General features: G+C 54.5%; 9 protein-coding genes across 9 annotated transcripts; 5 read left to right on the top strand and 4 right to left on the bottom strand.

Annotated features, from left to right (window-relative positions):
* Positions 1-542: 542 nt before the first annotated feature.
* Positions 543-2,298, top strand: LMH87_009978 (uncharacterized protein; the record flags this gene model as incomplete). The annotated part of the gene is made up of 3 exons (XM_056197065.1): positions 543-620; positions 762-848; positions 1,030-2,298. 3 exons carry the CDS (start codon positions 543-545, stop codon positions 2,296-2,298), a joined length of 1,434 nt encoding a protein of 477 aa, XP_056054151.1.
* A 2,953-nt stretch (positions 2,299-5,251) lies between these two features.
* On the top strand, positions 5,252-5,727 carry LMH87_009977 (uncharacterized protein; the record flags this gene model as incomplete). The annotated part of the gene is made up of 4 exons (XM_056197064.1): positions 5,252-5,353; positions 5,415-5,422; positions 5,477-5,558; positions 5,617-5,727. The coding sequence occupies 4 exons, from the start codon at positions 5,252-5,254 to the stop codon at positions 5,725-5,727; spliced, it is 303 nt and encodes a 100-aa protein (XP_056054150.1).
* A 573-nt stretch (positions 5,728-6,300) lies between these two features.
* On the top strand, positions 6,301-7,896 carry LMH87_009976 (uncharacterized protein; the record flags this gene model as incomplete). Its single annotated transcript, XM_056197063.1, has 4 exons — positions 6,301-6,539; positions 6,612-6,819; positions 6,906-7,686; positions 7,766-7,896. The coding sequence occupies 4 exons, from the start codon at positions 6,301-6,303 to the stop codon at positions 7,894-7,896; spliced, it is 1,359 nt and encodes a 452-aa protein (XP_056054149.1).
* Positions 7,897-8,110: 214 nt separating this feature from the next.
* On the bottom strand, positions 8,111-9,801 carry LMH87_009975 (uncharacterized protein; the record flags this gene model as incomplete). Its single annotated transcript, XM_056197062.1, has 2 exons — positions 8,111-9,620; positions 9,704-9,801. The coding sequence occupies 2 exons, from the start codon at positions 9,799-9,801 to the stop codon at positions 8,111-8,113; spliced, it is 1,608 nt and encodes a 535-aa protein (XP_056054148.1).
* Positions 9,802-10,697: 896 nt separating this feature from the next.
* Positions 10,698-12,071, bottom strand: LMH87_009974 (uncharacterized protein; the record flags this gene model as incomplete). Its single annotated transcript, XM_056197061.1, has 1 exon — positions 10,698-12,071. One exon carries the CDS (start codon positions 12,069-12,071, stop codon positions 10,698-10,700), a length of 1,374 nt encoding a protein of 457 aa, XP_056054147.1.
* An 837-nt stretch (positions 12,072-12,908) lies between these two features.
* On the bottom strand, positions 12,909-14,003 carry LMH87_009973 (uncharacterized protein; the record flags this gene model as incomplete). Its single annotated transcript, XM_056197060.1, has 4 exons — positions 12,909-13,447; positions 13,506-13,729; positions 13,856-13,871; positions 13,937-14,003. 4 exons carry the CDS (start codon positions 14,001-14,003, stop codon positions 12,909-12,911), a joined length of 846 nt encoding a protein of 281 aa, XP_056054146.1.
* A 1,564-nt stretch (positions 14,004-15,567) lies between these two features.
* Positions 15,568-16,593, top strand: LMH87_009972 (uncharacterized protein; the record flags this gene model as incomplete). The annotated part of the gene is made up of 1 exon (XM_056197058.1): positions 15,568-16,593. One exon carries the CDS (start codon positions 15,568-15,570, stop codon positions 16,591-16,593), a length of 1,026 nt encoding a protein of 341 aa, XP_056054145.1.
* A 491-nt stretch (positions 16,594-17,084) lies between these two features.
* On the bottom strand, positions 17,085-19,368 carry LMH87_009971 (uncharacterized protein; the record flags this gene model as incomplete). Its single annotated transcript, XM_056197057.1, has 3 exons — positions 17,085-17,156; positions 17,208-19,133; positions 19,198-19,368. The coding sequence occupies 3 exons, from the start codon at positions 19,366-19,368 to the stop codon at positions 17,085-17,087; spliced, it is 2,169 nt and encodes a 722-aa protein (XP_056054144.1).
* Positions 19,369-21,171: 1,803 nt separating this feature from the next.
* LMH87_009970 (uncharacterized protein) lies at positions 21,172-22,671 on the top strand (the record flags this gene model as incomplete). The annotated part of the gene is made up of 4 exons (XM_056197056.1): positions 21,172-21,306; positions 21,422-21,554; positions 21,621-22,314; positions 22,365-22,671. 4 exons carry the CDS (start codon positions 21,172-21,174, stop codon positions 22,669-22,671), a joined length of 1,269 nt encoding a protein of 422 aa, XP_056054143.1.
* Between the last annotated feature and the right edge of the window lie 265 nt (positions 22,672-22,936).

Here is a 22,936-nt window from a genome sequence, read left to right as displayed (position 1 = left end):
CCTGGAAATACCAAAATACCCTCACTTTCTGTCGTTGCAGGCAATGCAATTTCAACATCCGGTCACTATTACTGCTTCTGCCGCTTCGTCACCACCGTCGTCGATGCAAGCCGCGCCCGCCCCTGGCTCAAAAGAGAAAAAAAGTCAGGCAATCTTCGCCCCATCTCCGGGTGCCCCATCCTCTGTCTCCGACTCGCCAGCTCGCTGCTGGGCCACCCTGGTCAGACCCTGCTAGCGCGTCCAAACTGTCCCTCAATAGAAAAAGGCTCGTCCCCTAATAAAGTCTAACACAGGGCACAAGGGTGCAAATTTCCCTGCAGCGCGCGCCTCCTGGGCACCACTGCACTAATACGAACGTCGAGTGGACACCTTTGCAGCTTTGCTCCCTAATAATCTGCGCCATCTCGACTTTGACTCTGCCTCTTCGCATTCCCTTTCTCCTGACGACGTTCCTTACCCGCTCCCTTCGCTTCTTCGTCTCTCGCTACCTCAAACGTCCTTCTTTTTGTTCTTCGCCGAATCTACAATACCTCTTTTTAATCATGGCGTCTGTTTCCGAATCGGCTCTCGCCTCCATTGCGTCCCAGCTCAGCCTGGTCATGGGCGCTCTGGACAAGCAGGTGGGTTGCGCCCTGTGTACTCTGTTTTTGCGCCTGAGGGGTTCGTCGGGAGTCGCTATCGCTGTCGCTATCGCTCGCGCTCCCGCGCCCGCCCTACGCGCATGCAGGTGTCAATGGTTGTGATAAGCTAACATGCTATAGAATGCTGAGCTCTCTGAGCTTCGCGTCGAGTGCTCTGCTCTCCGTACCCAGAATGCCAACATGGAGCGTCTTCTCCAGGACAATGTGGTAGGTGATGCGTTACTCCTTTCTTGATATTGGTGCCCCACTCGTAACTTCAGTACCAGCTAGGCCTGGGTCAACCTCACTCACTGAGCCTGAAATGCATCTCACGAGAATCGGCTCAATTGCGGTCGCTTTCGCTCACTCTTAGTCAATTACTGGTGCGCTTCATACTGACTCGCCACAGTCCAAGTACGACAACCGCAACCTCAGCCTCTCCCACCCTTCCCCCGGCCTGGAGACCTCATCGCCTTTCCTCTCCGCCACCCCTCTCCCCCGCGTGGCCTCTACCCTCACCTTCAACCCTCTTGGCGACCAGCCTCTCTTCACCACCGCTTCTCCTGCCTACGAGATCCCTGGCTTTTACGTCGTCATTCCTGCTGGTGGTGCCGGCACCCGTCTCTGGCCTCTGTCCCGCAAGAACCACCCCAAGTTCCTGCTCGATGTATCTCTGTCCGGCCGCTCTATGCTGCAGTCCACCTGGAACCGCCTCGTACCCCTGACTGGTTCCTCTCGCATGACCGTTGTCGCCGGTCCTGCTCACTCCGAGGCCATCAAGGGGCAGCTTCCCCAGCTCGAGAACAACAACCTGTTCACCGAGCCTGGCCCCAAGGACTCCATGGCCGCCATTGGTCTCGCGGCCGCCATTCTCGCCGAGCGTGACCCCGATGCTATCATTGGCTCCTTCGCCGCCGATCACATGATTTCCGGTGAGGATGCTTTCCTCGGTGCCGTCCGTGAAGCCGCCCACGTCGCAAAGTCTGGCTACCTCGTTACTATTGGTATCGCGCCGTCTCACCCCGCTACCGGTTTCGGTTATGTCCAGCTTGGAAAGGCTCTCAATGATCCCACTGCTCCCACCGCCCGTCTCGTCGGCTCTTTCAAGGAGAAGCCTGACGCCCGCACCGCCGCTAAGTACCTCGCCTCCGGTGAGTACCGCTGGAACGCCGGTATGTTCGTCACCCGTGCTGCCACCCTCATGGAGCTTGTCCTGGAGCACTGCCCTGAGCTCCACGCTGGTCTCGTCAAGATCGCCAAGGTCTGGGACAACGAGGCCGAGCGCGCCACTGTCCTTTCCGAGGTCTGGCCTACCCTGGAGACCATTGCCATTGACAATGCCATTGCTGAGCCTGCTGCTGCCGAGGGCAAGGTTGCCGTCATCCCCGCCACTTTCGGTTGGGACGATGTCGGTGACTTTTCTTCCCTCTCCGAGATGCTTCCCGCCGAAGCCAACTCTCCCCGTATCCTCGGCGACAGCGATCTCGTTGTTCACGAGCAGACTTTTGGTGGTATCATTGTTCCTGGCTCCGGCCGTCTTGTTGCTTGCCTGGGTGTTGACGATCTGGTTATTGTCGACGTTCCCGATGCGCTCATGGTCACCACCCGCGCTCGTTCGCAAGAGGTCAAGACGCTTGTCAAGAAGGCCCAGCGGGCTGGTTATGCAAGCCTTATGTAGAGACGTTGTTTTGATGAAGCGTCATGCGTTCTGTGGCACAAGTGACTGAAGAAAAATGCTTGCCGATGGGCGAGCGATAATAGATGGCATATTGGGAATGGTATTTCAGCTGTAATTTATACTAGCGTGCTAGCTAATCAAACACTTCACTTCTCTGGATTTAAGCTGCTACAAGTCATAACCAGGACCTATTCGTGATGCTCCCTTCGCCCCTTGACGGCATGTCACGATGTGTAATGCTTGGGTAAATAGTGCATTCGAACTTACGGCACCGGCAGTACCCTGTACGCGCCAAGCAGGAACTGCTGTGAGAGATGCTCACCTGAGTCCGTTGCAGCTAATGGATTATGGTGAAACAGAGCTAGAAAATTGCTTGCAGCAGTCTAGAACGTGATGGAATCAATTGGTGTAAGCATGGGAGGTGCTACCTCGATGCGAGTCTTTTATCACGCTCACCTACACACAGTAAGACCGCATTCGGACGCAAACGTTGACGGCAAAAGGTGTTATTTTCAGCTTAGCTATAATCTAGCCAGACTTGCTCTACCGTCCCCTTTCCAAAGGTTTTTCTCCAAGATTTTTTCGCTCTTTTGTTTTTGACAACGGCTGCGTCTTTGCAGCCCGCCCAACCGATCAAAGACGTGTTAAAAAAACACCTAACCCATCTTCAGCCCTACACCCTCCAAGCAGTAGACCCTCGTACTTCAGAGACCCCCCGTGGCCTCTAAAGCCCTGTTGACCTTTCAAGAAGAACAGGCTCTCCTTATAATCAGGAAAATATATATGAAAACAATATTGATTGTAGTTTGAGTTGGCGTGACTACCCATTGAACATTTTCGACGCCCTTCCTCCGGGTCAGGCTTGCGACATGCCCCGTCACGCGCAAGCCAGCAAGGTTGTCGTAGTTGAAGAATTGTGAAGAATTTGTAAAATGTTCGAGACAGTGATAGCTCAAAAATAGTGTCTTTTCCATATAAGAGAGTGCGGTTTTCGGTCGATACGATTTGAAATTCTTGCACCGAGTTGTGAAAGGCCGTTGTAGAGAGTATGCTTCTTCGTAATTTTGTGTCGAGAGGGTGCCATGGGTTGATGGCTTTGGCTATGCAGAAGGCGTGAGACTTTGATGGTGCTTTTTTTGGTTTTGAGTGTATCAAATGATCGAGCAAAGTCCTGCTCCATGTAAATATGAGCGCATAACACTCATGGTGTAAGCGAATAGATACATTCCGATATATAAACAATCAGAGCGTTGGCTGAAAGCAGCGTTCGTATGTGCAGTAAAGGAATGTGGCGGGAGAGAATGGATTTTTTTTTTCATGAAGACATAAGAAATAGGTAAGGAGCGACAGGTTTTTAGCGAGTGTGGAAGCACTGCAGAAACAAGAAATCTTTCTTCTTGCCGAGGAGAATCGACAACGTTATATAGTCGAATTTGAAGTTTAACTTTCCCTTGGATATATGTGGCTACAGTGGCGACCTAATGAAAGATCTGTCTAATCCAGCCTTTATATGGTGCAAGGAGATGTACAAAAGTCTAAATACTATGAGAAACAGGCCCATATGTGGGTTCTAATCCGGGTTGTACGTCAATGAAGCAATGACATGAGCAAGTGGTTGAAGCCAACCAACAGGTGGCGCGGACACGCCCGCAACTACAGGAGGCTGAAGAGGACAAAAGCTCAAAGACATGAAATTTAGCGTCTTGTTATTGTTTTAAACACCACTTAAGTTGCTTTTCCCTAGTCTGAGATTTTGCGTATTCGACACGGTCGCCCATAACTACTAATTAATACCTTTCCCTACGCGCCCACACCGAGGGCCCTACGAAAGCCACACGCCGCCACTCGGCGAATCTTGCGCGCGCGGGGAAGAGTCTCGACCCCTAATGCGGTCTCCAGATGCTTAGAATCCTACATTTTTTCCCACCATCACACTGGTCCATCGCCGTGTGATGCGCCGCCTCTTAAGCCCATGCGGGGTCCCCAAAATACTATTCCTCTGCCAAGACTGGGCTGAAAGCCCGCATCTACCTCAGCCGAGTAGCCCCCCCAAAGGAAGAAGCAAAATGGAGGCTGAAGGCAAGGGATGTGCCTAGATGCCGCGCGATGCCTGATCGAGAAGGTCTAGATGCTGTTCGCGAGATATAAACTACTGGATTATGCATATTCTTGGGTTGCATCGGGGGTGGGCTACTATTTTCTTTCAGCTCCCCCGTTCGCAGCAAGGATTGATTGGACTCGAGTTGCAATGCCAAGGTCCGCTATGGTGCGGTAGTTATGTGAATAGTGAGAGTCGGCGAACAACATGCGACATGCCGGAGCTCGGATGCTTGGAATAGAGCACAACGAGAAACTCAAAATCCAGGGCAGCAAGTGGTGTGCTTTTCCCGGCCACACTTGATTCTAAAGATGGATGATTCATCTAGACTCGCAATCGACAGGAATCGACCTTGCGCCGACACTTTGGTGGCGCTGGGCAAGGCGCTCCTGATGCCATACGGAGGGACCGCTCCGACTCCGCGAACGAGCATGTACTCAATACAGCAGCCACAAATTGAAGCAAAAGGCTGAATGTGTAGTTTAAATAATCAAAGCCACCAATACCGGCAGTCAAGACCTCAGTCGTTGCCCTGCCAAGTGCTGACTCGATTCTTGGCTGCATCCTGCGGTCGACTGTCGCGAGGGTCCGATGCGCGTCCAAGACCGCGCCATTGCCAGCTCGAGAGGGGCCAGGTTTTCAGCTCTGAATACAGAATCTGGTCTCTCCTGTTGAATACGACTGTTGCGAGCTGACTTGTCAAGGAGACAGAGGCTCGATGGCGGGTATAAATAGCAGATGAACGCCCGGGGAAAGGACACAAACCAAACAGCAAGATCGCACAACTCTAGTCTGCCAACTCTTCTTCACTCCAAACTTTACGTTTCTTATTCAGGACATCAATCTTCAGCCAACATGAAGTTCGCTATTGCCACCGCTTTCCTCGCTGCTTGCGCCAGCGCTGTCGAGATGAAGGCTTGCAGCGGAACCGACATGGGCGGCTCCTGCACTGCCAAGGTAGGTTTCTCTCTCTCTCATCTGTCAAACATCTCAGTACACTAACACATTATTATAATAGACGTCCCTGTAAGAGAATCTCTTCTTCGTCTACCCTTTGTCCAGTGACTGACAAGCTGCTAGGGGCTCCAAATCGGGCAACTGGAAGTCGTACAACTTCCGTGCTTCCACCAACCGCTGCGTTCGGGTCTGCAACGGCTGCAGCGTATGTTCAAGCCCAGTCGATCCAGTATACTTTCCGAAAATCGCTGACAAGCATACAGAGCCTGGGCTGGCGCTGCCAGAGCTACTCCAACAACAACATCAAGTTTAACAAGTTCATCATCTTTGACTGGGCTGGCGGCAGCGGCCCCGACTCCACCACTTGCTGCTAAATTATACATGGTGCATCCACTTGTGCATTTAAAATGTGCAGTTGCAATTCTTATAAAGAGATTTTGTTGCTGATGTACTTTGCTTTGTACAAGACGGTGCAATTTGACTACATGCGTCAATTCTGACGTTCGAGGAAAGAAGACATTGTGCATAGTAGTCTTTGTTCAAATCTACTTAGCATCATACTGTTATGACCAGTAAATAGAACCGTGACAGTAGCGATCGTGTTGCGTCGCACGACTTACACGCCCAGAGCTCCGGACCCCACGCTCCACTTCCGGTCGCCGATCCACACTCGACACCTTTTTCCAACTTCACACTCGACATACTCTCGACGCCATCAATTTACGACCTTTCGCCAGTCGCGCCGTTGCCAGCTCATCAACGACACACTTTTCCTTGCCCCAAACCACCGATAACGAGAACCCTCGCGATATGATACCCCAATAAACAAGACTCCTCCAAGATACCCAGCGCTTTATTCAAGGCTGCGGCCACCCCACACGACCAGCAAGCAGCACGCTGCAAGCTTCCAACCCGATACCCCCTTTTTCACAGCAAAACACGCAACCATGACACATCCTACTGCCGCGCCGACGGCACCGGCCAACGGCAGCAGCACCAGCAACGCGACCGCCGCGACGCCCAAGGTCGGACCGCACCCGGGCTTCATCTCCAGCTCCAACCAGTACTCGTCCGAGGCGCGCATCCGGCGCATGTTCCGCAACAACGGCTGCGACCCCGCGCGCGAAGATAACTACCGCCTGCAGGGTGTGCAGCTGATTGAGAATGTGCGGGAGCATCTGAAACTGTACGCGCCGCTCCAGCCCTCCCCCGTCCTCGGCCTACCGCCTTGCTCCCTCTACTAACCTTTTCGACCCAGTCCCGTCCGAACATTTGACACGGCCTGCATATATTTCCACAAGTTTCGGCTCAACTTTCGCGACGCCGAGTATGACTGCCGCGATGCCGCACTCGCGTCGCTCTTTGTGGCTTGCAAAGTCGAAGACACAATCAAAAAGTCCAAAGACATTCTCGCGGCGCACTACGCCGTCAAAAATCCCGAAAAGCCCGCGCCAACCGATGACAAGGTGTGCTCTCTTTGCCCTCCCTTTGTGTTTGTCTCTATCTCTTTGCGTTTCGACATACTAACCCTTTTTTTTCTTTTTGCCCCCAGTATTTCGACCAAAACGGCAAAATAATCATTGGCCTCGAGCGGCTCATCCTCGAGACCATTGGCTTCGACTTCCGCACGCGCTACCCGCAGAAGCTGCTCGTCAAGATTGTGCGCAGCATCCTCGGCGCGACCAACCCGACGGCGCGGGCCTTTTACGCCACCGCCTACGCCATGTGCATCGACATGTACAAGACCTTTGTGCCCGTCAAGCGCACCACCTTTTCCATGGCCATGGCCGTCGTCGAGCTCACCGCGCGCCTCGTCGACAACGGCCAGCACCTGCCCCGCGTCGAGGCCTTTGCCGCCAGCCGCAGGCAAAAGTACGACCGCGCGCCCGTCGTGGAGACGATGCTCGACCTGCTCGACCTCTACGTCGAGCACCACAAGGCCACGAAGCTCGGCGCGCAGCTCGACCTCGCGCGCTTCATCGATGTCAAGATCCAGCTCAACAACGACGCGGAGCGCTCCTTTTCGCCGCGCTTCCTGTTTGACTGTAATAAATGCGAAAAGGGCGAGCGGCCAGAGGAGACGACGACGACGACATCGCTGATGGCGTGGCCGGGGGACTCGTCGGTGCGCAGGTCGGCGAGGGGCCAGGACGGCACGATGCGGTTCGTGTTTGACCCCGAGGCCGCCAGGACGGAGCAGGATACCACGGCGGTCTTCTTCAAGGAGGAGTTTGAAGAGTACGAGATGGAGGTGGAGGAGCCCGTGCAGCCGCCGCAGCCGCCGCCGCCGGAGCAGCCGCGCGGGCCTAGAGATGGTCGTGACGGCGGTGGCGGTGGGCGTGGTGGTGGAGGGGGAGGAGGAGGCCATGGACGCGGTGGTGGTGGTGGTGGTTATCGAGGTGGTGGACACAGAGGCCGTGGTGACCGGCGAGGGGAGCCGTACGGAGGCTACCGTGGCGGTGACCGATATCAAAGAGGACGCGGCCGTCATTATTAGACGCCTGCCTTGGACCTTGTACCAACAAAAGGGCGACTGTGTTTGATACGTGTCTGCTTCGGTAGCATCATTGTTAAGCGTGCATGTATGTATATATAGAATGTCTATGCTTGAGCCATGTCTTTATTTCTTTCCAGTCTTGACGCTGCCATGGGCATGTGCTAGCAAAAACGACGACTGCGTTTGACATACACTCGCTTCGGTAGCTTCATTGCTAAGCGTACATGTATGTGTATATATCTATAATGTTTATACTCAAGCTACGTCTTTGTCTCTTCTGATCGCAGCTCCTCGCCCTCTGGACCACTCGTCTTGACGCCGTCCAGCACCTCCCCATCGTCGCTTTTACTCCCCTCCGCCGGCTCCTTCTTGTTTTGGTACCGCGACAGGTCTGCGCTCAGTACGCTGCTCGCCCTGCTGATATCCGCGCTCGCGGGGCTCTGCACGCGCAGCCCCAGGTCCCTTTCCGGCACCACATCCGGTCCCGCTCCCGCCGCCGCCGCATCACCGTCATGACCGACATCCGCAAACCGCCACACGACCGACATTCTGTCGAGTCCGCGGCTCCCCTTGCGGCTCGTCCCCTTGATGCCGTCCATGGCGTCCCACTCAATCGCAAAGACACCGCTCGGGTCCGGCGTGCCATCCTGCTCCGGCCCGCGGCCCTCGAAGAAGGCGTTGAACCAGACGTGCGCGACCGACGACACCATTGTCAAACCGATGGTCTTGTGGGTGCGGTTGCGCCGTTCAACGGCAATGTTAACATCGCTGTTGGGGATGCGGATGGGCGTTGCGGGGCGGAAGATGACGGCCATGCCGCCGGGCTCGGCCTCGCTCTTGCGGCTGGCCGTCGACTTTCGGGACGAGGTTGAGAATGTGGAGGCGCGCGAGGCAGACGGGACCGTTGTCTCCTGCTTCGGGTTCTCGGGGATGAGTTCTGTCTTGGCCTTGATGGGAGGCTTGATATCCGCAGTCGAGCTCTTGGGCGTCGAGGCGCTGGTGTTCTCATCGTTGGCGGCATCTGCAAACTCGGCCTCCGCCGGCGCCTTGGTGCCCGTCGGGTAGCCCGCCATGTCCCAGACTAGATCGCTAAACCCGCCATCCGTCGGCGCATCTCCTTGTACGATGTGCCGCTCACTCTTCTTGAACGTGTGAAACGAGTGAATCTTTTTGCCGTCGTCCGCAAAGCCCTCGACGTCCACCTTGACGCCGTTCCGCAGCCCCCACGCATGAATCTCGACAATCTCAATCGGCCTGTCCGTGTACTTCTTCCCGTTCCTGGTCCAGCGGTCCACGTAGCTCACCCACCGCAGCTGCGACGGTATCGATACACCTGCGCCAAACATGGGCCGCATGCGGCGCTCCGTGAACCGCGCGAGCGCGTCCTCGGCCGTCCAGCCCTCCTCGGCAATCATGTAGCTCACGCTCGCGGTGCCGCTGCGCCCCTTGCCGGCCTTGCAGTGCACGACGATAACGCGCGCGGGGTGCCGCTCCGCCGTGGTGCTGCCGCCGCCGTCGAGCGCGCCGCCGTGCAGCCAGCGGCGCATGCTGGCGAGTATCTGCGGCATCAGCGCAAACGGCGGCGGGTGGTGGTCCGGGAACGGGTAGTGGCAGATGCGGTCGTAGACGAGGTGGTCGGGGTAGCCGGTGCCCTCGGCGCGGAACTCCCAGATGGCCCAGTCGGCGCCGTGCTTGCTGTCGAGAAAGGTGACGAGGTGGTCGAGGGGGTTGCGGTAGGCGCGCTGCGGGTAGGTGTGTGAGGGGCCGGAGCTGCGAGGCGTGTTAGCAGAGTGAGACAACTTGCACGGTCTCCGAAGAAGAGACGGGGGGTGGGTGAGCTGCGGGAGACGCACGTTGCTATGATGTGGTCTGTGACATAGCACAGGTCGAGGCCGGCTTCTGAATGCCCTCTACGCGGGCCCGCGACGAGCTGCCGCAGAAAGGAAGCCATGTCTGGTTCCGAGGTCCCCTATATCAAGACTTTACAGAAGCGACCCTATACGGACCATTGGCCGAGCGTGGTGTAGATGTGAAGCTGCCAAGCACGCGCCGTAGCTCTAAGCTCGTTGAAGTCGATCAAGCTCCACGGGAGTGGCGCCCCGTGGTTCGGTCCTGCGTCTCGACCCAACAAAGCTGACGTGGCAGTTCCTTTCCCCGACAAGCGCTTGCGAGAGTTTGTGGCCGTTGGGATAGCCGCTGAAAAAAGTCAGAGATGGCTCTTTGTTTCGGTTTGCTGTCGTTCAAGAGACACAAATGCCCCGCGGGCATCGACGTCATGCCCCCCTGTACTTGTAGTCTGACGCGCTAGGCGGCCTCCCGGGCAAGTACCTTGCACCACTTCTCCACAGGCCAAAGATCGATGATGCGGCACGTTGGGTCTCGAAAAAAAAAACGGCCTTGAAAAAACGAGGGCGGGCTGTCTGTGCCTTGGTCGCGTGCAGAGATCTGCAAAGGCTTTTTTATTTTCTATCTTATAATTTAGTAGCCCAACTTTAGTCCAAGTCGGCAGGTTAGTCGGTTTGAGGACTAAGACGGTTCTATTCGCATAGACTTGTAAGTTAATGAAGATGTACAGTCTATACTGCAGGAAATAAAATGGCAGAAAAGAGGCGGGCAAGCGGGTAGCTGTTGGCTTTTAGTTTATGAAAAAAAAAAATTGAAAGAGGAAAAAGAATGAGAATGGAGAACAGAAACAAGGCGCGTGGAAAAGTACAAAGACAGCTGAGAACTGTTCCTTGATCCCAGTTCTCATCCTGTAACTATCAAGTCCGTCTCTATGCTAATGTTAGAGCAGTGTCTTCTTTTCCATCTACATCATCCCGTCTCCAGCGTCTCTCTCTGTGTAGCTTAATTGGGAGCTACCACCAAACTCCTGTGCTCGCGGCCGTAGCGATCATAATATGCCTCACGGTCCATGCCATTGGCCCCTGCCACCGCATTCCGCATGACATCGGACCTCATCTTCCCACGGTCCCAAAAGACGTACCCCGTCGCCCGCAGCGCCTCATGCTCCTCATACCGCAACATCGGTAGATATCCGCCCGCGATCACCCCTGCACGGCATGCGTGCTCACAAAAGCCCCGACTCGGCCCTGCCGCATCTTTTTCTTCCCCGTCCTCCCCATCCTCCTCTGGCGCGGGCCTCATCGGCTCCTCTTCCGCGTGCTGGCGGCACCGCGCAATCTCCAGCGCCGACACGAGAAACTGCGGCACCATATTGCCCGCCTCCAACTCCCCCGACGATGTAGTGTCCAAAGAATCTTCCGGCAGACGACGACCGAAGCGTCGGTCATTCTGCTGCACGACGAGGACATTGTAGAGAAAGTCGACGCCGCGCAGCACCAGCCCGCTGAGAAACAACGGCCAGGCGCGGTTGCTCTGCAAGCAGGACGGCACAAACGGCAGATCAGTACCAAAGTGCCTCAGCGGACTCTCAGCGGACGCCAGCCCGCAGTTGATGGATTCTTTGAGAGCGTCCCAGACGCCGTACAGAAAGTACTGGTGCGCGCACGTCAGCTCCTCGACGGCCCAGGGCGGCAGGCGCCGCAGGAAGAGGTCGAGTTGCTCGCGCCCGGAGAGCATGGAAAACGAGCGCTGGCCGTGGCGAAATACGCGGCTCTGCATCTCCAGTCTATAAAAGGCACAATATAACCGAGCCGTTTCTGTCGACGAAAGGGTCTCAAACATGGCGGCGTCTGTGGTGTCGCTGCTACTTCTGGACGTACATTGTGAAATGCCATCGCTAACCTCGGCCTGTCTCGCTCGAACAGAACAAAATGTAGACCCCAGCGCACCATAAAGATTATGCTCAGCTAAAAACGAAATTTCCTCTGCCGCTTTATCAACACAGTCGTTGATAAAGTAGGTAGTCGTGGCATGAAGTCGCAGCCCCGCAACGAGATGCGCCTTGGTCGTCGGGAAGCCAAAGCCCCCGTTGAAGTATCGGTCTAGAAACGCTGGTACATCCTGCTTCTGCAAGACAGGTTGCTCATTATCCGTATCGTCGCACGTAAAGGCCCCGGCATGGCAGACGGCGGCAAAATCGCCCCAGGCGGACGCCGGCACCAGGCCACGCAAGAGTGAAAGCAGCATGGTCTCGGGCGAGAGGGCAAAGATGCGGTAACAGCACGGCGACGCCGTGAGGAACCTGTGCAAGTCTCTGGCAGAAGAGCAGTGTGCCAGAATCTGAAGGATGAGCTCATTGGGGAGGTTCTCCAGCATGCTTGTCTCTTTGCTAGAGTATGGCGGCGTGTTAGTGGCTGGCTGGCTGGCCGGGGCGAGTCTGTTCTGTAGCATCCAACTTGGTCCACACGAAAACACAATCAGCCGAGTAAATGTAGGTAAACAAATCTTGCTTTTTCCACAAGAACCAAAGCGAATAAATCATGAGCAAAGAAACCATAAACAGAAACAGGCAAGACAAAGGGTCAACAGCTCTATAAGCCACCGGACATGTTCAGTCCGCGGACCTGACTCGGCGCCTTGCCCAAAGTCGTATAACTAACCAAGCCGGTAGTCACCCCACAAAGTCATCACTAAGAGCCAGGCGGCCGACGTATCCAAGTATAAAGGAAAAATCAAATTCATAAGACGAGTCATTTACGAATACAAAGTATCCACCGCATTCCCTCTTTTTTCTCCTTCTTCTCTCTCCTTGACATCTACCGCCAACCTCCCAATTGACCCTGCTGTGGGCAAACTGGCAATCACACCCCCACATCGCGATGATCCACATCTTCACCAACGACCGATCTCTATGTGGTGTACCGATAACATGAAACAGAAAAGAGCCTGCGTCTTCCCCGAGAGCCGTGAACCGTGAACCATAAAAACACCGTTGAAACCCTGCAGCGCGAATATTCATAAACCGTTTCCATTTTGTTCTTGTCCATAAACCAGTGGCTGGTATAGCAGCCGGATTGGCGACACTGACAAGCTGGGCCATGCTCAGGAATAAGACAGTGGCCAGTCGCCAGTGTTTATACCATGATGTTGCGCAGTGGTCACCTAAACTCTAGCCCAGACTAAAGCGTCGCTGCCAGTGCGTCGTTGGACCGCTTAAGAAGTCTTCTTGGCAGGGCCAGCACCGCCGGTGTAGCGGCTCAGCTCGGTGGCATCGCGGAACTGGCGAGTGTAGTTCTTGACGGTATCCCAGATCTGGCGGGCGACGGGAGGGGTGCCCTGGGCGGACACGAGAGAGTCGATCCGGACGGCAAGCTGGCCGAACGAGGTCTGGACGTGGCTATTCTGGGCGTAGCGGCCACGGAGGAAGACGGTGTAGAGACCGAGAAGGATCCAGGAGCGGCGCTGGAAGAGAATGGCAGACAGAACGATGCGGAACCAGAGCAGAATCTCGAGGCCCGAGACGACGGACATGGACGAGTCGTAGTACTCCTTGACAAAGGCGCCAATTCGGTCAGCGAGCGGGCTGGAAGTCTTGCGAGGCGAGGCGGCGCCTTCGGCGGCGGGGGGCGCAGGGCTGATGACGGGCAGCAGGTTGGCACGAACGTAGGTGGCAGCGTTGAAGGTGGAGTAGACGCAGTAGGGGATGAGCGCAAGAGGGTACTGGGGGGCAATCAGCCAGACGAGAGCCATCACTGGAAATGTTAGCTGACGAGACACGATGAACAAGATTCCTGCAACGTGGATACGCACAGAGGTACTGAATGTTCTCATCAGCCAGGAGGCCGACGATACCGCCAGACATCTGGGTGCCAGTCTTGGCGCGAGCCTTTTGGGTCTTGTAGACGACAATGCCGTAGGTGAGGGCGGCGGCGACAAAGGAGGTGCGGTAGCAGAAGACGGCCATGCCGCCGTAGTAGTTCATGCGCAGCCACGAGAAGCTGTAACGGAGGGTAGTGACGATAAGGGTTAGGTGGCTGGAGCTTGGTTAGCGGTGTGGACCAGGCGACGCATCATGCCTATATTGTCAAGAATCGAGGTGTCTGTTCCATAGACGGAACGCGGCTTCAGATTGAACGGGGAGACAAAAAAACTAGACATACCCAGCGAACCAAGCAACTGTGATGACGAATTAGCACGTGGCTGGGAGCGAGCGGTAGGCATCAGCTTGGGAGGGTGCTTACACTGAAGAGTCTGCGCGAGCGCGAGCAGGCGCTCCTGAAGAGGAGCATCGGCACCGGGAGCAGGCATCTTGAGGGTTTGTACTTGGTGCAAGCCGATGAGCGAACCGTCGACGGCGTCGAATCGAGGACGGAAGTGGCGGGCGGTGGGCGAAGCTTAGCTTGTGCTATCTATCCTCGGCCTCGGGATCACTCGGCGACAAGGACAAGTCGAGAAGGGGGAGTGCAAAGAAAAATTCAACGCGGCTGTAATGCGATGCTAATGGAAGTGCGTGTCGGGATTTCGTGAGGCAAAAGCTAACCGGAGGATCGTGTGATGGCTAACGGAAGATGGAAGGGGAGGAGGAAGAGAGAGGCCAGAGTGGTGACGACTGAGCGGAGAAAGCTTGGACTTTTGGGCGCCCCAGCCAGCCAAGCTTCGGGTTTCCAAGCGCCAGGCAAGCAAGGTTTTTTCCACCGGGCTGCTTCTAGCTTCAGCGGTGCCGAGCGGCTTCTGCCAGTGGACCCGTCAGAGCCGTTTTTAGCTGAGACCTCTGTAACTACTGGTACTGATAGGTACCCACTATAGGTAGCTTGCAGACTGTAGCTGAATGGTGGGGCGGCCAACTTTTGGTGCTGCAGACACGACTTGTGCGCTCAAACATGGGCTTGCGCTACCCTGCAGTGGCCGGCTTATCTATCGTTCAGTCGGCGCGGTCGAAAAGACTCTTGCATCAGGCGCCAAACCCGACTCAACATAATAGCCTCTCTGCTCGATTCGGAAAATGCAACTCCATCTCTCGCCGACCATCGTGGCCGCACCGCGCTGGCCTGGGTCGCTGCCTGCACCTACCAAATCCCATTCCATATTGCCTGCGTCGGCCTCCGGGAGGCAATGCTAGAGCTGTTGCTTCTCAAGACTCCTCGGGCTCATCTTCCCTTACCTACGGCCTGTACACCGATTCGCGATGCTTTTGAGGCCGGGTATGTAGATATCGCGAGCCATCTTCTCGAGCATGGGCCAGATGCTACGGCAGAACTTGAAGATGTTATCAAGTACTAAGCCACAAGAGATAGCGAGCGTGGTGGCTTTCATCTAATAGTAAATATGCTATTCGAGCGAGGAGCAGGTGCCAAGGTAATTTAAGTAATGCATTACAGACTTGGCTCGCGCGCGCAAGTCACTGAGCTGAACACCGGCGGAATCCGGCGCTGGCACTGCTTTGCGCTTACATTCGGCTATATAGCAGTCGCTGCACGTATTCTCGCTCAGTCATGAAATGGAGGGATTCAACTAAAGATGAGCTCTTTGGGCGATTTTACGCTGTTTATCGGCTGAGCTGCTGGACAAGGCTCGGGTGAGTCACATACTACTGGTATAAGACGACAGCAGCCCACACGCCTTGTGCCAATGATTCCCCAACCACGCAACTACGCATCAAACAACCATGAATTCGTTGACAGACGATGAGATTGTTTGCCGCTTCGCATATATGCCATACCGGCCACCAGGATACAAAGTGAAAATCAGCAAATGGCCACGCCTGCCGGCAAACCTCCCTGCACTGATTCCGCAGGAGGGGAAAAGTGTCTTGTGTAGGCTACCGGCTGAAATTCTCTCGGCCGTAGCTCTGCACCTCGACATCGAGTCTCTAATGCAGTTCGCACTCACATCACGCCGCAATGCGCACATTGCTCTTTCGACGCGCGAATACGTCGCTCTCGTACGCCACGCACCGACGGCGCTCGGCGGCCTAAGCGAGCTGGGCCTGCTCGGCCTGCATACCGTCGCCGCGCTGCACCGCATCCTGACTTCGGACAAATGCGTGCTCTGCGGGCGCTTCGGGTCTTTCTTCTTCGCGCTGGAAGGCGAGCGGTGCTGCTGGATGTGCGCCGCGTACGACACGCGGCTCTGGGCCGTACCTCTGAGGGACGTGATGCAGGGGTACCGCCTGACGGAATCCCAGCTGCGCATGTTTCCAACAACACTGGACGGCCGCCAAGGACCCCTCATCAGCGCGCGGGCAGCCGTGTCGGCGGCGCTCCAGCAGCGCAACGGCTCCGAGGCGGCCATCCGGCGCGATCTCCATCTGCCCCCGAGGGAGCGCAAGCCAATGTCGAAAAAGGACGACGCCTACGCCGAAAGACTGAGCGAGTGGCAAATATACGGCAATCGCTCGCTGCAGCACATTAGTTACATATTGGACCTGGCCATCCGGCAGCAGGACGCACACCAGTCCAGTCTAATGCACAGCAGGGCCGCCTACTACATCCGACGCTACCACCCGGCCTGGCGAAACGCGCCGTGCGTGCGCTTCCCTCATCTGCGGCCGAAGCAGCACGGCGCTTCGTCCGACGCTGGTTTCTGGTGCCCCGGCTGCCGCCTGGCCGCGTTCGGCACGGTGGGCGACGACCCGATCATGGTGCGGCGCGCACGCGAGGGGTACTTGCGCGAGATGTCGAGGACGGATTTCGTAAAGCATGCGAGGTCGTGCGGCAAGCTGCAGACGGCACTGCTGGAGCATGGAGAAGACAAGTTCAGAAAAGCCATGGCGTGCGGGGGCCGGCAAACGGTGTGCTGCCAGAGCAGTAATTGCCGGCTGGAGATACCAGGCGCTTACACGGGTGAAGAGTTGGCTGAAGGTCTCATAAGCCACCAGTTGCACAGCATAACGCTTTGACGTTGCGACTTTACTCTACACGTATGTTTATTTACCTTTCAATGCAATTCAAAGCGAATCTCAATTTGAGCTTGTGAAGAACGGCATGCCGGCTCGGTGCATTGGAAATACTTGGTTGGGATGATAGGTCGCAGTGCCTAACCTCGCGCCATCTTGCCAGTGAGAAATTGGTAGCAAAAGAGTTGTAAACTACCGAAATAACTTAATAATACAATGCCATGCTGCTCGTCCGACCAATGCATACAAGGTTGCGGTCTTGCCCAACCGAGAAATACTGCGTAAGCCTCTGCGACGGTACGCATGACACTGGGTGCTTGCAGCCGTCTAACCGACGCATAAAAAGCTCTCCATCAATACTGCAACTGTAAAGGAGCAGAAACCATAATGTATAGAAAATTTATTCGCTTGTATAACTTGAACCCTCAACGAGCTGGGACTGTCTAGTCTAGGATTATTCGCACCGCCGACGGTACACATTTAAGCCCCCGGCGCTACCAGGAGAAGCACTCGACAATTACCTGCACCTTCATCTTCGACTCGCCATACCCTCCATCCCTTGCGATCTGTGAAACGAAGCATCGGACTTCATCGGACATTGGTGCTGGGCCACACACCACGACAATAGTACCGCCGCTTTGTCGGCAGAGAAGCCGGTGAAGCACAAAGGACACATTGGGTCGAGCACCGATGCAGAGCTTGACATCCACGTCGCCCCATCGCCTTTCTGCAGCTTCTGTGTCGTGAGAGGTGAGGATCATGTCCTCGACCGCCCGGACGAGCGGCATGCTGCGTACTGCCCACACGAGCTTCTTCGTGTAGAACTGCCCTCGCTTTGCTTCAAACTTGTCGAGAAACGGGAGCGCACCTGTTATGCCCACCCCGGCCGCAACACATATAATGTTGGGAAATTCGTCGGTTGGTTGCACGTGGTTTTCTTGCAAACGGGTCATTTGCTCATTATAGGGGCCCTCGATGAGCACGGGGGTTCTTCTCATGGTCGTCCCCGGGTCTTTGAGGTGAGCTGTGAGGCCCTTCTCCCTCCTCACCAGCAGGGTCAGGCCAGTGCCTTTCTTCCAGCCTTTGTAGTCGCTCTCTTCGCAAGGAGACAGAGAAGACGCTCTAAACGACGAACCCGACTCTTCTCTGTGGTCCGCAGCATCGACGTCTTGTGGCTTCTCGAAGAAGTTGAAGTTTTTCCGAAGTCCCGTCGTCTCTGCCCGTGCATGGCCTCCGTCCTGCCAGCTAGTGATGCTGCCGACGGAGAAGGGGTGACTTTCCCAAAGCTTCCATTTGCTGATGGCCAAGAAATGCACATAGATATGACCACGAGCGCGGACTCCCGGAATGTCGACCCTGTAATAGTCTTCATCAATAGTTGTGATGTACGCCGTTTTGACACCTCTGCTCATGTACCGGCAAAATCGGGCTATCCTGTCAAAAGCCCAAATGCCCGTGGCAATATAGAGCCATATCTCATGACCGCGCTTTGTGCCAAATCGAGTGACACTGTGGACAAATGAGCCAACGAGGACAAGTATGGTAAACAGAATGTGGATAACCACAAACGTTTCATACAGCCGTTTTCTGAAGGACTGCACGGCGGTGGTGACGAGGATCAAGAACGACACAGTGGCGATGCAGCCGCCAATCCAGTATGGCTTCCTGAGTAAGCTCATCAAATCCTCGGTAGAAAGCTCCGTTCCTTCGATGTACATGAACATGACGGCATGCGCAACTGCCTCGGCCATGCAAATAAACGCAACATAACGATGAATGAACAAAAATGTAGTCCTGGACCAGTTGGTCACCCACAGGATCATATTGTTGCGTCCTGCGAACAAGATGAGGAGCGGTAGGTTGGCAAAGCTCAACACTCCCAGTCGGTTCGCTACGGAGTGTAGCCGATTGATCTCGTTCAACTTGTATGACGGCGCGCAGGTGTCCCCTTTGTTGCAGTGATAACCAATGCTCGCCAGAAGAATATTGATTGCCCATATGTAAAGAATAAAAAGGGCCTGTCCACGAGTTGGCATCATGAAGACACCTCCAATTGCCTGGGAATGCCGAGATCCAATCAAGGGTGGGTCGACGACATAGCCACGGAATTTTGAGACGAATATCGGCGGCCAGGGCAGGAAACGGATCGATGACAATATGATTGGGATGACGGCGCATGTGACGAATATTATGAGACCAAACTTCTGGTGATTGCCCTCGACGGTCCGGTACGTCACGAGCCACTCACGCTGGTAGCTCCAGCTACTCTCGGGTACGTACCCAAAAAAGGTCAGCGTGTTAGCATCGCTGATAGAGGTGTTTGGCGCTTCCTTGATACCATCTATAACGTGCTGGTAGCTGGGTACGGAGACGTTGGCATCTGCTTGAACGTTGTCTTGCCAAAAGCTTACGACCCGTGGGAGCGCTATGCCAGATGTAGTGTCATTGAGGCAATACTGCTGGAGACAGAAGGCCAATGTTTGAAGGTATGGGGCGCTCGTCGCCTTGCAATCCGGCGAGGGCGTCTTTGAGATGTAACGGGCCTTGGCAGACGATGAGTATGATTTGATATAGAGTTGTCTGTGCCTCGGGAGATTTCATGCTTACTTTTGCATCTGAGCAGTCAAGAGGAAGCAAGAGTGAGTTCTTGCATGCATAGCCGCATAGTGGATCGTAGAAGTCGAGACCAAGGCCAATTAATCCACCATTAGAGGTGACGAGTATTAAATGGCTGAAGAAACACAGAAGACTGAGAAGTGAGTGATTTGAGGCCCTCATCGCGACCGATTTTGTCCGGTAAATGCGACGTTGCTACGGCCAATTTGCAATAGAAAGAGGCAGAGAAGTAACTCGCGGCGATAGATGTTTTTTATAAAACCTTGAATGAGAGCTATCTAGTAGTTACCTAACATCCTTCTTCCCTCTTCTACCTGGCATCACCCGTTGTTATACGGCGATGCTGGACAGAGTGTGGCGAGGGGGGGAGAGGCTAGAGAGAAAGTTAAAGAGCATTTTTGCATTCCGCAGCCTGCGAGTGCGTCCTATCCGGCCAAGCACTAGCTAGCGATTTCGAAGACGTTTTGGCGGGGGCGCAGTGAGTCCATCCGCCATTTGCCTCATTTCCCTAAAGCATAATTGCATCCGGCCGGGCCATCATTCAAGAAGTGCCTCTGCTTAGCGCTCTGTCTGTGGCGACAGCTGTGCCGCGGTAGGCGAGCATGGCCATGCAGTCCACTCACAATAATTTGTGTACAACGGGAATATCAGAAACAGGTCTTGCAGGCACAGTTTCTCGGTGGCTGCACGTACGTAGGTAGCTAGGGCTACGGGCACAATCCCGCCGCGTTGCTGGAATGGTGGATTGTCGATCGTGGGATGCTGGACTAGCAGCCATTGGTAGAATCCGGATGATCGTTGCAAACTCTCGCTCTGCAAAGAACCACAACGCCATTACATGAGCAGCACGACACTTCATAGTTATATGCCGAAAGCAGTTGTATCATAGTGTAGCGTAGCGCATGGAAGCTCGAGGCACCAAGTCAGTGCCGGCGCAAACAGGGCGGCGCTCATTGTTGTTGGTGTCGGACACGTTACAGGCTAAGCTCGTACCCCCAGTACGGTTCTATCTCGCGTTTTTTTTTTTCTTTTTTCTTCTTCTTTTTTTTTCTCTTGGTGGGGGGGGGGGGGGGGGGGGGGTGGTTTCTTCCACATCTACTTCACCCTACAACAACAAAGTTTACCATGAATGGTTGGGTTACCACTAGCTACCACTAACCACCAAGTACTCTAGTTACTGGCCACCACTGCCGCTCTAGTTGCGTAAAGTAGGCAGCAGGGTATTACCAGTACACTGGCTAGAGTGCAAAGTAGCTCTGCCCAAATACAAGCGCTCCAGCGCTGCTCCTGGTTAAGAAGCCCCCGCTCAACAATGCGCTTGTGCAAAGTCGCTGCTGCACCGTTGGATGATAACTTTGTAAAGTGGAATGGTCAGTAAAAGACAAAACTGCCGCAATAGGCGGCTAACACTGACAAATCGAGCGATCCAGCCACTGGAATGTAGTGGCGTTATGCTTCGACCACAGCAGTGGGTGGACCAGTATCGTAATGACGTTGGCCGTAGGTGGGCTGGGTGCTTGTCCAATTCATCCGATCCGGGCGGCCGCTTTGCTAAAGGGATTATTCGTGTACATAGCCTTTTGCGAGCGCTTTTCTTGGCTCAAGTGATTGTAGTGTGAAACAATCACTCTATCCAAATCGCACTCGACCATTGCTCGTACCCTGGTACCACCAAGTATTTTCGGAGCTAAAACCGCACCAACGCATTCCTTCATGTTAGCAACATGGTCGACATGTGATGAAACCTTTGCAAGTCACTCAAAAAGTAGGGACCTGGAGCATCGGCGTAAAGGGAAACCTGGACTAGCTTTGGGGGCTACCAAGTAGATGAGAGACAAGGTTTCAGTGCAGTCGCCCATGTATTGCACGCACCTGTCCAGGCAAGCTACTCCGTACTAACTTAATAAAAACACGAATGCTGCCTAGAAGCCGAGAGCTACCTGCACGCTCCAGGTATCACGAAAAATGAAGTTTTCCAGCCGTCGCCATTTCTTCATTACTTTTCTTCAGACATGCGCTGTGCTGCGTCTTGTAAACGCAGCTTCTGCAGTCGCCCCTGCCCAAGGAAACGACAGCAGCGCTGACTTACCCGCCTGTGCAGTAAGTGGCGTTGTGATTAGTACAAAGAAGAAACCAAGATGAGCGGCCGAGTTGTGCGAGAGAGCAAGAAGGGAGCTTGCATCTTGATCCAAGGTTCTAACTCGCTTGACTTTAGTTGAATTGCATCCCAGCACCAATCGCCGAACGACAGTGCGGTGGCAATACATCATGCTGGTGCGAACTAGATGATGCAATGGGCAAAGCGGAAAAGTGCCTCTCAAGTTTCTGCTCTATGCCAGTCATAATAAGTACTTTTGCATCGCGAATCAGGTGTATTGAGCCGAGTCGTAGCTAACCAGCAAACTTGTAAACAGCTAGTCGAAAGCCCGCTAGCGTAAACTGCCACCAGGCAAAGCGCGACAAGGCACCCGAATACTTGGTCGTCAACTTGACGCTTGCCATCATAACCACCGTCATCGTGCTATCACGACTACTCTTCAAGCGTTTCATCGGTGCCGCGCGCAAAAACAGCCCAGACGACTGGGCCGTTCTCGTGGCGTTTGCCGTTGGTCTGCCTTGCGCCTTTCTCAATCACTTCGGCCTGGTGCCTAATGGGCTTGGAAAGGACGCGTGGACCCTTGATCTCGAAACAGTCTCCAAATTTGCAATGTACTTTTATGTCTTGGAGGTATTGTATACCGCAGCCGTGGCGTTGATCAAGATGACGTTTCTTGTCTTCTACTTTAGCATCTTCACCAGCGCAAGCTCAAGACGTTGGACTCGGCCGCTCCTGTGGCTTGCCGTGGTCTTTGACGTGCTTCTCGGTATTATAAGCGTATGCGTCGCGGCTGTTCAGTGTGTCCCTGTTTCCTACTATTGGGATAGATACAAGGACGAGTCGGCAGATGGTCACTGCATTCCCATTGAGCCTCTCGCGTGGGCCAACGGCGTACTTAGTGTGGCACTCGATATTTTGATAATTTTGATCCCACTCGCCGAAGTCGTCAAAATGCAAATGCACTGGAAGAAGAAGACGGGCGTCATTCTGATGTTTCTTCTCGGAACCGCGTAAGGGCTGCCCGTTTCGTTTCTGTTCCGCTCATTGGCTGACTCTCTAGTGTAACTGTCATTTCAACCTTGCGCCTACTCTCAGTTTCCGGGTTCTCTAGCCTTGTCAACATTACCTGGGAGTTTTACGGTGTCGCTCTTTGGTCGACTGTGGAAATCAACACTGGCATTGTCTGCACCTGCTTGCCTACAATACGCCTGATTTTGGTCCGCATTTCACCCAAGGTGTTCGGCTCCTACGGGTCACGTTCTGGTTCAAGGCTGCCCTCATCTTCTGCAGGCTCGAAATTCTCGCGCAAGACATCTTCGGGCACTTCAACAGTTTTGTATCCTAATTTGGAGGACGAGGATGTTTAAGATCTTGCTTAACAGTGTGACAAGAACACAAAATAGAATCCCAAGCTAAACCCTTGGCCATCTGGTAAACCATCTGTTCTCACTCTCTGCCCGTCTGTGAAACTTGCTGCACGAGCCTCAACCTTCCGAACTAGTGCGAACCCCCGATGAGTGTTTTCTCAAATTGATGTGTTGAGAGAGATTCGCACCACAACCCACCATCCCACGCAGAGCGCCCATGTGCTTGTGGGTAGTCGGGAGCTGGTGTTTCCACCAAAGTCGTACC

The sequence above is a fragment of the Akanthomyces muscarius genome, chromosome 5 (assembly GCF_028009165.1).
Source record: "Akanthomyces muscarius strain Ve6 chromosome 5, whole genome shotgun sequence".
Classification (NCBI taxonomy): Eukaryota; Fungi; Ascomycota; class Sordariomycetes; order Hypocreales; family Cordycipitaceae; genus Akanthomyces; species Akanthomyces muscarius.
Note: the sequence above shows the minus strand (reverse complement) of the source record. Positions and strands in the feature narration are given on the sequence as shown.